The sequence below is a fragment of the Peromyscus leucopus genome, chromosome 1 (assembly GCF_004664715.2).
Source record: "Peromyscus leucopus breed LL Stock chromosome 1, UCI_PerLeu_2.1, whole genome shotgun sequence".
In the NCBI taxonomy this organism is placed as follows: Eukaryota; Metazoa; Chordata; class Mammalia; order Rodentia; family Cricetidae; genus Peromyscus; species Peromyscus leucopus.
Genome location: NC_051063.1, coordinates 113,154,500 through 113,169,079, shown reverse-complemented (window position 1 = coordinate 113,169,079; position 14,580 = coordinate 113,154,500). Strand labels below are relative to the sequence as shown.

General features: G+C 37.2%; 1 protein-coding gene across 23 annotated transcripts in view; it reads left to right on the top strand.

Annotated features, from left to right (window-relative positions):
- Dlg2 (discs large MAGUK scaffold protein 2) overlaps window positions 1-14,580 on the top strand; it is a 1,876,145-nt gene that overhangs the window by 1,165,030 nt on the left and 696,535 nt on the right. For 3 of the 23 annotated variants that reach the window (XM_028873400.2, XM_037207298.1, XM_028873396.2), the window contains exon 1: window positions 8,839-8,985. The exons of the other annotated variants lie outside the window; for them this stretch is intronic. In XM_028873400.2, the coding sequence (XP_028729233.1) occupies window positions 8,863-8,985 (123 nt within the window). In that variant the 5' untranslated portion in view covers window positions 8,839-8,862. Of the gene's footprint in view, window positions 1-8,838; window positions 8,986-14,580 lie in introns of those variants that run through there. 23 annotated transcript variants of the gene reach the window in all.

Below are 14,580 nucleotides of genomic sequence, written 5' to 3'. Positions count from 1 at the left end.
ATTTACTGGTGGGTGCTTTTATGTGTGTATTCATATTTGCATATATGTATATATGTGTTTTAATTTTTAACAAATATATGTGTGATAAAAGTACATGAACTGGTTTCTATGTGTTTGGCACAATAGTTTGGGAGTTGAAAAATATTCTAAACACCTCCCTCATGAAAGTAACCAAAAAAGAAGTTTGTAAGTCATGAAAAGTTGGTATGGTTCTCCAATGGATATGATATTGTTCCCCAGTGACATTTGGTGATGTCTGTTGTCACAAGTAGACAAAGGAACGGTACTGTTATCTAGTATATTCCAAGCCGCCTACAATGCAGGGCAGAAGTAAAATCTAAATTAAAACAAAACAAACAAATAAAAACCAGGAGGCTTCATATATCTTTAGTTTTGGTTACCACACTCTGAAATCCTCATTTCTCCAAACCCCTTCCCACATTCTTGTTTAAACACCCAGCATACAGTATTCATGGGTGAACAGTACTGGCCCCAGCAGATATGAGTTATTAAATGGAATTTCAGTAGCAAGCACAAATTACCTCCCCATGATTCACTCCTCTCAAAGGCCCCAGAGACACCAAAACAACACAGATCTAGCAGTTGTTCTCACTTGACCACTGCAACTAGATAATAAGACCCTATTGTTGATGAACCATGCACTTCAGCTGTAGAACATAGAGAACTGAATCTTGAACTGGCCGGGAATCTTTCTCCCAGCTGGCTAGCTTTCATAATGCTGAAAAGTGCAATTCAGACTTCTGAAGGACAAAAGGCATCAATGGTCTTAGTTAACACTGGACTCAGCATACTTTCTCCAATTTAAAAGGGAGTGACCCCCATTTTGATGGGGTTTGGTTCTCATGATTTTACTAGGGTAAAATCTTAAGTGAACTACATATATATTTATATGTATATATTAATGGAGCTGAGATGTCAGAATCTTAAATATACAAAACAATGGCCAAATATTCAGTAAATTGTTGTAAATTCATAAGACCCTGGTAAATATATTAAAATACGGTTCAATTAATAATAACAATATCATCAAATCCATAAGAAATGCCTTCTCTTCTCAGGCATTGTACTGATGCTTGCTATACATGGGCTTCTGCTCTCTGAAATTAGTCATTAAGAAAGATGAATCATTAATTATCAGAATAATTATTGATCATTGGTTAAATATATATTGAGCTAGAAGAAAAGAAGTAATATTAATCATGTAATTATTATTTACTAAATAAGATAAATTAATTTCATAGAAGTTAATGGCACTTACTATGTGTCATGAATCAGAGCTGCTGCAGCTTTCCAAATAGTAACTCATTTAATCCTCAACTCTTTTATAAGGTAAGAGCTAGGATTGTCTCCAAAGTGAAAGCTTAGTCCAGTTCTCATGTTCCCTTTGCTCCCCTTACTGCTGGAAGGCTATTGTTTCCTAAATCTCTCTCCCTGCCACCTTTCCCAGAGATAAATGGTTAAATTACAAGATTATAACATAAAATGATGAAAAACTTGTCACTTAGGATAAAAACTCAGGAGTGTGAGACTTTCTAATGGTTCCAGGAACTTTTAAAGAAAAAAATTTAAAATAGCTTCAGCAAAGTACACCTTGATAAGTTTTGACATATGTAACCATTTATTCAAGATAGTGATTTTATTGATCGCCCCAAAATTTCTTCATTCCCCTTTGTGATCTATCCAGCTTCCTCCTGTACCTCCTCTACCCCAAGTCCCAGGCAACTACTGTTCTCCATTCTGTCACCTGCACTAGAATTATAGGTTCATTCACCCTTTGATTTTTTTTAGATATATCCATTTTGTTACATATATCAATAGTTTGGACCTTCTTGTTGCAGAATAATATCCACTGTGTGAGTATAACACACATTGTTTATCTGCTAACTGTTGGCTGTGTTGTTCATTTTGAGGGTATTAAAAAATAAATAACTACAAATATTTGTAGATATCCAACTGCTCATATGCTTTCATTTCTCTTGGGTAAATGACTTCTAAGAGTCTAATACTTAACTTACAGAATGGGATTACATTTAGATTTTCAAACAACCACTGAACTGTTCTGAAGGGCTTGTACCATAATACAGTCTCACAATATATTAGAATTCTGAACTACTGTATCTTTACTTGATATGTTCTACCTTTAGTGATTTCACTAGGCATGTCACACACCTCACTATGAATTTAATAAGTTTACATAATAATTTACTCTCCTCTTCACTTCCCCATGCTTTCTTGATGCTTGTATATATACAAGGTTGAATTACCTATGCAGATCTTAGTCTAACTTGATTGTTCTCTCTTTTTTTCTGAATGTTTCTTTTGAGTTTCTCTGTCTATGTCATAGACATGCCCACAATCAAATACGTGACTTGAAGTATTTTCTTGTATTCAATGGCTTGTCTGTTTCTTTTTTTCTTCTATGAAAATATATTCTTCTCTTACATAATATAGCCTGATTACATTTCCCCCTCCCTTTACTCCTCCCAGCCCCTCTGCACCCCATCTCCGATCAGGATCCACTCTCTTACTGTCTCTCAGAAAAAAAAAAAACAGGCTTCTGAGGGATAATAATAAATTTGAACAAAATAAAATATAATAAGATAAAATAAAAACTATCACATAAAAGTTGAGCAAAACAACCAAACAGAAGGAAGGGAAAGAGCCCAAGAGAAGGCACACAAATCAGAGACCCACTCGTTTGCACACTCAGGAATCCCATAAAAACACTAAACCAGAAAGTCATAATATATACTGTGAGGACCCCATGCAGATCCATGCAGGTCCTTTCCATATAGTTTGTATCTTAGTGAGTTCATGTGAGCTTTGCTAATGTTGATTTAAAGAGCTTTGCTTTCTAAGTGTTCTTCATCCCGTCTGGCTCTAACATTCTTTCTGCCTCCTCTTCTGTGGGGTTCCTTGAGTTCTGAGGGGAGGGATTTGCTAGAGACATCTTATTTAGTGCTGAGTGTTCCAAGATCTCTCACTCTCTGCATTGTATCTGGTCTTTATTGTTCCCATCCGTTTCAGGAGAAAGAATTTCTGATGATAGCTAAGCAGTGAATTGATCTTTGACTACCGCAGAATATCATTAGGAGTCATTGCAGGTTTTGTTGTTTTTGACCAACAGTATGTTTCTTTAACACTATTTTCGAATAACAGTAACTTTTAATTTAACCACGTTTGCCTTACCAGTTTTTTTTCCTTATTGATTGTGCTTTAGGTGTTACAGCTAATCCAGGATCATGACAATTTTCTCTTATAGTTCCTTTTGGACTCTTTATTTGGAGTTTTCATGCAGGTGTATAATATATTTAAAAGAAGATATGGAGATTAAAGTTTGTTGTTTTGCATACTGGATAACCAATATTTTATTATTTTTAAAAGTTGGCCTTTTCTCCACTGAATGGCCCTGTATCTTTGTTGCAGATCTGCTGTCTGCAGATCTGTGTATCTACCTTGATGCTATCACAGACTATTTTGGTCATCTTTACTTCATAAGTCAAGAATCTTGTAGTGTTTTTTTTTGTTAGTTTCTTCTTCTTCTTCTTCTTCTTCTTCTTCTTCTTCTTCTTCTTCTTCTTCTTCTTCTTTCATTTTCTTTTTCAATGGTGTCTCATAACTTCTGGGATTTGGGTTGGGATTGTGTTAGATCTATGAGTCAATTTTCAGTACAACTGTATCATTACTGAAATACACCTTTGAATTTTATTCTTTAAGACTAGGCGATAACTTAATTGTATAGTCCTTTCTTGGCAAAGGAAAGTCCCTACATTCAGTCTCTAGCATGTTCACACACACACACACACACACACACACACACACACACACACACACACACACACACACTTCATTCATACATCTTTACAGTGCAGGTGGATTGTGCATATCTTTCTATGACATTTTTTATCATGATGAAAGCATCATTTATTTCCTTTTGTCTACCCATTATGTGTTAAGCTTATATTTTGCAGGCTTATTAAAATTGCTTAGAATTTTAAGTAGCTTCCCTTCAGACTTTCTGGGATTTTCTGCATACATGTTTATACAATCTGTAAGCAAACATATTTTATTTTTCAATTTTATTTCTTTCTCTTGCTGTGTTGCATTACCTAGAACCTCGCAAGCAATGTTGATGAGAAGGAGTGAAGTAGTGAGAAGGAAGATTCTTGTCCCAGTTTTGTTTCTAAGTGAGGAATAGATATTAACTTTTGTAAAATATCCCTTCTGTGTTTATCATGATGGTGAGCTACCATTTGTCTTTTTTCTTTTAAAATCTTTTTTTTTTTTTTTTTTTTTTTTGGTTTTTCGAGACAGGGTTTCTCTGCGTAGCTTTGCGCCTTTCCTAGAGCTCAGTTGGTAGCCCAGGCTGGCCTCGAACTCACAGATCCACCTGGCTCTGCCTCCCGAGTGCTGGGATTAAAGGCGTGCACCACCACCACCACCACCACCACCACCACCACCACCACCCGGCTAAAAATCTTAATAAAGTGATTTATATGCTTCATTTTCAGATGTTAACCATCTTTATGCTGCCAGTTTAACACCTGATTGCTCATCATTCATTGCCTTTTTTTACTTATCATTGGACTAAATTTGCTAAAATTTTGTTTTAAAAGAATTTCACCTATATCCATGGGGAAATTTTGGTGTTGATTTTCTTGCACTATCTCCATGTAGATTGGTATAAGAATAACTTTTCCTTCATGCTTTCTCTCTTCATAAATCCCACTTTATCTTTTCAATAAATGTGCATGGGGCTACAATGAACTCCCCCCTGCATGGTGTATGGAAATTCTATCTGCAAGAGAAAGATGAAGAAGGGGCATCTTTTTTCTTTATCTAGGTGTTCATTGCTATTTGTAGTTTTGTGTCCATCCTTGGAATCTAGTCAACCAGGCAGCTCATTTTGGTTTAGGTTATTTTAGTTGAGAGAATCTAGGCCCTGTTACTTCATTTTTGCCACAAGTAAAATACAGGGAAAACAGTCACCAGCAGAAAGCACTTAAATGCACACCTCTTTGTATATGGTGCTGGGGTATAGCACTAACTGGTCTTAGTGAGTTAATTTTTTTAATTATTTTTTTTTAACATTCTGACCACAGTTTCCCCTTCCTCTTCTCCTCCCGGTTCATGCCCCCACCCCTTCTCTGCCCCTTCCCATCCACTCCTCTTCCATTTCTATTCAGAAAAGGACAGGCCTCCTATGAACATCATCAAGTCGCAGTAAGACTAGGTACCTCCCCTTGTACTAGTGTGTTATTAAATAGAGCCATGAAGTTAGGAAGAGGACACATTTTAGGGGACAAGAAGGGATTTGGAAGGTGGAAATTGGGGTAGACATGATCATATTTAGTTGTATACTTGTATGAAATTCTCACAAATAAAGACAATTTTAAAATTTAAACAAAACTTTAAGTAATAATATAATAATGATAGCCTTGGCTCCAGCCCAAATCTGAATGTTAAGCTAAATAGTCCTTGGTGTGCAGATTTCCCTCATGGTGTCATGTTCCTTCAAAACACTATCAATGTCCCCTTTCCACTCTGCATCCTTTCACTCCCTTCCAATGTCCCTTTCCCCAACCTGCCTCTGCATATTCTATTTCTTTATTCAACTTATTCAACTTATTCAACTTCAGGCTCTAGCCTAGTTTGGAGTCTTCATGAACCCATGTGATGTCCTGGGGATGTTTAGTTTGGTTTCAATCGCTGTGAGATTAGTTTAGGATGCCTGTTCTTTATCACTTAGATGTTTAGACTTGTCTTTTTGTTTGTATCAATCCATGATCCTTCCTATTGCACTTAATGTTCCTTAAGAATGGATTCATGGAATCTCTCCTCGTTCTCATCAACTGGACTCCTGGAGCTCGGCCTGGCGCCTGGCTGTGGATCTCTGCCTCTGCTTCCATCAGTCACTGGATGAGGGCTCTATGATGACAGTTAGGGTATTCAGCCATCTGATCACTGGAATAAGCCAGTTTAGGCATCCTCTGGACTACTGCCAGTAGTCTAAGGTAGTGTCATCCTTATGAATTCTCCAGCACTCTGTTTCTCCCCATTCCCATGATGTCTTCATTTATCATGGTATCTCTTTCCTTGCTCTCCTACTCTGTCCCTGTTCCAGCTCGAACCTCCTGTTCCCCTATGTTCTCATCCCCCATCCCTTGCCCTCCATTACCCGCCCCACCCCCAATTTGCTCATGTAGATCTCATCTATTTCTCCTTCACTGAGCAATCCATGCACCCTTCCTAGGGTCCTACCTGCTTGCTAGCCTCCCTAGAGCTGTGGTTTGCAGTCTGGTTATCCTTTGCTTTACACATCAAGATCATCATGGGAAGATGTACAGACATGGCAAGCCAAATTAGTGGAAATCCATGAACTATGCACCAATAGCTGAGAAGCCCCATGGTACTGGACTAGGCCCTCTGGATAGGCAAGACAGTTGTTTAGCTTGAACTGTTTAGGGGGCCCCCAGACCTGTCCCTAGTGCATGAGCTGGCTTTTTGGAGCCCAGTACCTATGGTGGGACACTTTGTGCAGCCTTGACTCAGGGAAGAGTGTCTTGGATCTGCTTCAACTGAATGCACCAGACTTTGCTGACTCCTCATGGGAGACCTTGCCTTGGAGGAGGTGGGAAGGTGGGGGAGCTGGGGGAAAAGCTGGGGGGCAGGAGGAGGGAGTAGAGGGGAATTTGTGGTTGATATGTAAAATAAATAAAAAATCTCTTAATAATAAAAAAGAATGGATTCAACTTTTTCTATATCCATTTACTCAAAGAATTATCACCAAGTATTGCACACAGGAGATACTTCATATGGTTATAAATTAAGTGAATAGATGAGTTAAGAGTGATTTGGAGAACATTTTCGTGTTTACTTTCTACAGGTAGATTGTGAATTCTCTAACTTTTTTTTTTTACAAAGATTAAGAAAAATGGGACCTTTTGGAGCTTCTTGTCACATTATTGATAAGGTGTCTAGAATAAAGGGTATGAATGAGCCTCAGAAACTGCACCCTAAAATAATGCTGCTGTTTTGCTCAAGGAAATTAGAAAAGACAAGTTAGGATTCTGGAGGATGACTTTAAAACAAAAACACTTACTTTCCAGTCACTGCCTGAGAAATTCAGAACCTTTACTAGTGAGGGAATATTTTCGGGAAGTGGTGGGCTGGCCAGCCACAGTGCCTGAAGCAGCAGCATGTGGCTGGGGCAGATGGGAGTGGATAAGGGCAGGAATGAAGGCAGAGGAGGGACTGTGGGTGTGAGCTGAACAGAACACCATGAATGAGGAAAAGAAAAGGTTGGTTGAATTGATATTGAAAAGCAAACTGACTGATGGCAATAGCCGTATGGTGGATGCTCACAATACTGAGGAAAAAATTCTTCCTACCAATTTGCCCAAGTAGGAAGTCCTGAAGGGTCAGTTGTATCTCCTGTTCCTTCAATTTAAAATATATATTATATGTAACATAATATATACATATACTATATAATATATCATATATTTATATATAGTAAATGAGATATGAGAGTCTGGGCATCAGTTTAGGGGACTTTTATACTACAAGGTCATTAGTATGCACAAATGCGCCATCACCATGGTACAGAGGCAGAAAAACTAGGTAACCCAAATCATGCAGGTCTTCCAAAAATAAGACAGCAAGAATCTTTCATTTGTGTTATCAGGCTACTACCTACACTTACACCTTGCTTTACACTATTTGAATGTACAGTGTATTTATTATGTTATATATTTTTCTCCATTCACCTTTTCCCTCTCACAATGCATCAATAAATATTGTCACTGTTGGCTGTGAAGCTAGCTTTGAGCATCTGTGTTCCTTACCATCTTGCTACAACTCAGCATTTTCTTCAAAATGCTTTCCCCCTACCTCAGCGAACCCTTAGAGACCATGGCAGGCTGCTGTCTCTGGTGAAAGAAAATCAGAATATAATATATCTTGAAAGTCTATTCATATTCTGCTTAGTGACTATGCTAGTCTTTTGTTGGTAAAGTACACAAACATATTTCTTTGGAATGAACACATTCTGGCTCTGTGCAGACATCTCTTAGGTCTCAAAAATGCACAAAGTTAGGGCTGTTCTTACATTATCTCTCTGAATGCTATCTAAAACAAGAAATAAATATGACTGTTTCCTTATGCACAAGCAGCACAGAGTTCTTCTAACTACTTTTAAATTCTAAAATATACCTCTGACCTTATTTAATTATCATAAGCTTTCTGACTAGTCTTTAAGGGATCATCTCAGAAGAGGAACTTGTACTGTTGAAAGGCGATAGTCCACTACAAAAGAATTAAATCAGTTCTGTGTTAACTTAGATGAGAGATGGAGATACTTAAAGGCACTGTAAGTGTGCATGCGTTTCTCACATAGCAGACAAGTTCAGGTACCTGCCTATATACATGCACGTGTGTATATTATCCACTTGCTGCCATTTTACTATTTTTCACTCAAATTCTACCTCTGTAGCCTGCCACCCAAAGCTTGTGGTAGAAGTATTTTTCACCACTCTCTCCCTCCTACTTCTTCCCACACACACACTTATGGTATGTGCAGTTTTGCCAGACCCATATGAAGACAGGGGAACACTGATAGGATTGCTTCTCACAAGTGTGGGAAAGAAAATACTTCCCAATGAAAACATCTGTCTCTATTCAAGTCTTGCCCAGTTATCCCCCCAAAGAAATGTTCTGATTAACTTTTTTTAAAGTCTTAAGATAGCAGTTTGGGTAGCCGATCTAATTAAGAAGTTTATGTAACAGATCTGCAGGGTTTTTTTTTTCCTTCTTCAACTGGGTTCTTTGAGCTCAGTTTGAATGTTAGCAGCTTTCGATATGCAACGGCCAAGTGCTTCCCGAGCTGAGAATTATCAGCTTTTGTGGGATACGATTGCTTCCTTAAAACAATGTGAAGAAGCTATGCAACATGCATTCATTCCGGTAAGGAAAATACCTTATTTACTTAGGGATTCTTTCATTCATCTCATTCATTCTTGTCACATTAGAAAGAAAGGCATTCTGTATATTTAAAGATGTAACATCTCTGTAATCTTGCTCAGGATAAATGTGTGTCTGTTTCTGTCTACTTTGTATGAATTCTGTATTCTTAGTATGACCAAATATTGATCAATGAGAAAGAGTAATAGTGATCCAAATTAATACCATGAGGACAGTAGTTTCTAATAGTGGCATGCACTAAAGATGGAATGTATAATATTGCTATTCCTCACACTAATGCTTGAAGTTACTTGCAGTGTATAGTTCCTGGTTGGTATACAAAAAGTACTCAGAGGTCGTGAATTAACTTTCAATTTCATATCCTATGCTGATTTGAATAAACTCCAGATTACAGACTCTCTTAAGAAGTAATATTATTTCTTCAGTAGTGATACTATGCTTACAGATCTGTAAACATGCCCGATAGAATCTATAGATACATAAAATGATTCAATAAATGAGTTTTTCTTATTCCATATTGTTAAAATGATTTCTGTTCTTACAATTTATCCAGCTAGGGGGATGAGGCTGACTATGATTGATAGACTGAGGTGACTTGAACAATACCTGAAAGAAGTGTGTTGAAGTAGTTGATTCTTTTGATTTAATGTGTTTTGGAAGTTTTGAGAAAACAAATGAAGAATGATAGAACATCCTTCAAAATTAATCCTTATTAAAAATCATGATGAACTTCCTCCATGAAATATATTGCTTATGGCACATGAACTTATGCTTCTTTCAACAATTAGAAAATCCAACTTTTTTTTTTAAAGTTCCAATCACTCTCCAAGTTCTCATACTGGATGTGATCATGATTTCTTTGCATTTTAAGAATCACCTAAATGTTTCAAAGACTGCCATATTTGAGTTTCTTCCAATTGAATTCTGTGTTCTCGGGGGATGATCTTGAATAGCAACAATACATGACACAGTTTTTGTCAGGAATTTTAAAAACTGGTATTTGGAAGCTCTCCAGACCATGTGAAGTTATAATGATTCTGTTTTGAACTGGAACCTATATATTAAGTTTGCTTCTATGTTTCTCAAACTCTTATTTCTTGGTTTTATGAAGAAAAGTTTGATATTCCCCATGAATCTCCAGCAGCTATTCCTTAGGCAGCAGGCTCTTAGATACCCTTGCTTTCCCCATTCATGGTTGCTAGTATGAACCTCTAGTTTATCAACAAACATATTTAAATATTTTATTCTTGGTCTTCCTGGTACTTTGTAATTTCTCAGAGAGAGGTGAAAAGGGAAGTTAGAAAACTGGAGAGTTAGAACTGATATTTGTTTATTTTCTGTTCTTCTGTCTGGAACTCTGTGACTGTGTACAGTCTTCTACTCCCAGGATTTAACACAGTGCCTGTCACACAAGGAGTGCTCAGTGAGCATTTGAGGAAAGTCTAATTCAAAATTGGAAATTTCAAGTTGCTTCATGGCACTTTATCAGAAATTTTGTCTATATTGACCTCATAAAATCATTTCTATCTGAACCAGTGTATAAAAAACAATAATTCTTTATCTGATAGTTGCAGATAGGATAGTGGCATAGACAGTTATATCTTAATACACAGAATATGCCTGTATGTGGAACACAGCTGTTGAGTCGGTTCTGACACCTCATGGGCTACTCTGTCTTCTACTCTAATATCTGCTAGGATGCACATACACATAAACATGCCAAATTGTCATTTTGCTGGGAAGATGCTGGGAAGTTTCCAATGTTTCAAACATTTTCTAATACCTTCAAAGCTTTGTTAAATATATACCATTACAATTTATGAAACAAATAAGGGACTACTTCTAGTGTTAAAATAATTAAAAATAATCTATAAATTGAGCCTCAAATTAATTTGATCATTCAATTTGGACCTTAGAAAAGGACTCTGTTCTCATCTACATGTACTTTATAACCTTATGATATGTATTTTATATAGTCATATTGTATTTATACAAACATATTTGCATACACAAATATATACATACATAGTTACATATGGCATTTTAGATTAATGATATCCTTCACTGTTTAGGATATTTTAAATTTTGTACTGGTTCTATCATATTAAATAAATGGCAGTTTGTTTTGCTCAGATAATTGTACCCTATAAAAATAACCCTAATAATTTTAAAAGTTAAATATTTCAAAATGAATGTTGTATAAGAAGTACAGATGCTTACCAATGTTGTTGGTCTTAGAGAAATTGGCCTAAACAGTTCCCAAACAGGTAAACAGCCCCCCTGAATGAACCGTGAGAGTGTGGATTCCAAACAAGTAATGAGAATTGTATGGATCTTGGATATTCAGTATCATTTCTCACACATGATGACTATGAAGGGAATTTCAATCAATACAGTTCTGTAGACTAATAACAGATGCATAATATAAAACTATAATGTAATTACTTCTAGAGGATCAGCCAGTAACCATAAAGCCTGGAATTCACCTTGGTGATAATAAACTTGGGGTACCAAATACTCTCTCTCTCTCTCTCTCTCTCTCTATATATATATATATATATATATATATATATATATATATCCCTCAGAGACTATGGAAACAAAACTGTACACCTCTCAATTTCAACATTTGATTCACAAATCAGATTGTGCCCTACAGTGATGAGATAGAAATCAAGTCAGCTAGGTTCATCTGCTAGACCCAACAACTCTGAGTTTAAAATATCAACAAAGATTTTCCATATCTTTTAGTAGTAAGTGCTTGGCCCATGTAAGCTAATAAATATTGAATGCAGAGATGAGTGAAGGTCCTTCATGAAACCCTAGTAACTCATTCTATCATGGAGCTTTGAGGCACCTTCTAGTACTCTGGGCATCAGACAAATTTAAAGCTTTTATGTTTTATTCAAGTGATTATGTAAGTTTGTAAAATAACCTCATAGTTAGGAATTCTTCTTCATTAAGCTTATCTGTGTTTTTATTCACTTATCAGTTTGTTGAACTCATTCCCATATTCTGGAGCCCCTGGTATCTGCCAGCCGCTATTCTAGGCCCTTTACAAGGGGATACCTACTTTTCTTTGTGGCACCATCAATTCCTAAGAGACTTCATTGCCTCTTGACTAAATGGCACATAATGTCTCTTCCTTCCATGTGCAGTGTTGTTTTCCTTTATGTTGTTAGTCATCAAAGTGGATTTAGTAAAGTCATTCAGTCTGGCATTCCATAGAATATTAGTGCATTCCATCTACCCATCTTGCTACTTGTCACTAGGCATCTCTCCATCAAAGACCAGGTGCAATGGTATTCATTCATCTAGTTCAGTATTCTTAGTTCTCAGTTCAAGCTCCTCAACTGGCCTGCCTCATTGCTCCCCCTATACCATTTAGCCTGACAGTAAAATCAGGGTTTCTCTACCTCTAACTTGAGTGGCTTTCTGTGCTTACAACCAGAGAACCTTAGTATACTGGCCAGTGGGTGACCAGTGACACAGAGATAAAATGCAGAAGGAAAGGAAATAACAAAGTTGGAGAAAAGATGAGCAAGTCTGTTGAGAATAGCTGGCATCAGAGACTCAGTCATTCAAGAAATGACTCACATCCTCCCTATATACCTTCCCACAAGCCTGACATCACTTGGTACTCTTTGCCCTTTCTTTGAAGCCCTGATGAACAGGGAGTAGGGACTCAAGTAAAATGTTCTGTGACATGACACTGCCATCATCACTTCCAAGTTAGAAAGTCAGTAGGGCCAGTTTCCTGTTCAAAATCTAACAGCCAGTGAGACTGGTAGTCCAGCCACCTAACACCCACCCCACTTGATTTTATCCTTGTCCTGTTTGTTTGTGTTTTGTACTACAAGTAGATCTAATGGTTTTCTCCTGTGTCCTCGTGACCCTGTGAACTCCTACATGGCAAGACCATGTGATTCTCATCTCTCCCTAATAGTCTACACTGCTAAAAACAAGATGTTTGCTAAGTGAATCTGTAGTGACTGATTAATCCATGAAAGTAACAATTTAAGCAGTTATGAGATGAGGAAGAGGAAGTGATCTTTGCCTCCTGTATTCTCAAAATCTGCCTTCTCAGCTCCAGGATGACTTCTCTGGACTGCCGCTGGCTCTTCTTGAGGGGCCTGCTTAGGTCAGCTCTAAATAGCATTTGTTCGGTGATGGCTTCCAGTCCTAGTTCATGGTGTTCTAAGTGTGTTTTGTCCTCTCTGGATTCTAAATATTACTTGATGCATAATCTTCCAGCTTGCTGGATTCATTTTTCTATTTTATTCTTCTTGCCCTCACTTCCCCAGTTAATGATACCCCAATTTTCTGCCTAGTACTTTCTAAAGAATATGGACAACATTATTAAAGAATTTCTTAATAGTAAAGAAATAAAGATGACAATCTGTGGAGACATTCAGTTTAAGATGGGGGAAGGCACTTAACTAGAAGTGACCTGGATAATTATAGTAGTATAAGACTGTAAACTTTTTGAGACTTCTGATAAAGTGGAATGAGATGCTGCTTTTTCCTTTTAAATAAAACAAAACCACAACAAAAACATCTCTTTTCTCTACATCAGATGTGTAGTTTGCATCATCATTATCTGTCTGTGTTATATATATCTGGAATACACACACACATACACACACATAAACACACACAAACACACACACACACACACACACACACACACACATACTAAGTGACACTAGATACAGAATGCCTTCCCTATATTCCAATATTACTCATTTGCAGAGATTTTATTAATTCATCAATTGTAGCTATTAGCACAGATATGTGATACCTACAATAGATAAAATCTGTACTCAGCCATTCCCACCTGCCTCACACACACTGAAAACTGCAAATCAGAACTCCCAAAGTATTTGTTACAACAGAAACAAGTAAACAAGCTGTTCATAGTTAGCAATAGAAACTTCCTCTAGTAGCAAAACAATTAAGTCGTGCACATCAAAACCTGTGTTGAGCTGGTACTATAATAGGTACTATTAGTACCCAAAGCTTTCGTTAAATATTCCTATGTAGTAGGAAGATGCTCAAAAGCAATGCCCTTTGTCTTTTTTTTTTAACAATGAAAAGCAGAAAGGAAATTATTTGTTCAAGGTGGACACCCTAGGAAGAGGCCAGAGATCCAGTGACACCTTCCAAAACACACACACACACACACACACACACACACACACACACACACACACGCACACACACGCACACATCTATCTTTGGGGTTCTGACCACAAGGAATGATTTCAATAGAAAGCAAGAGATGTGCATAATGATGCAATCTAACCAAGGTATGGTCCTGTGCCCATCATTGTCCCAGATCCAAGTGCCTCTTTCAAAGTTAGTGTATCCTGTGAGGTCATCTGACAAACTGTAAATCTTTATCCAGGAGATGACTTCTTCCTCTGGGTACATGTAGACTTCTCCCAGAAGAAGATTCCTGGGAATTCCTTCTTTTTTTGCATTCCTTTCTTTCAATAGCCTCATAGCCAAAGACAGGAGCCCAAGTGTCTGTCTAAAATACATGTGTTTCTGCCAGAGAAGTTAGTCACCTTTCCT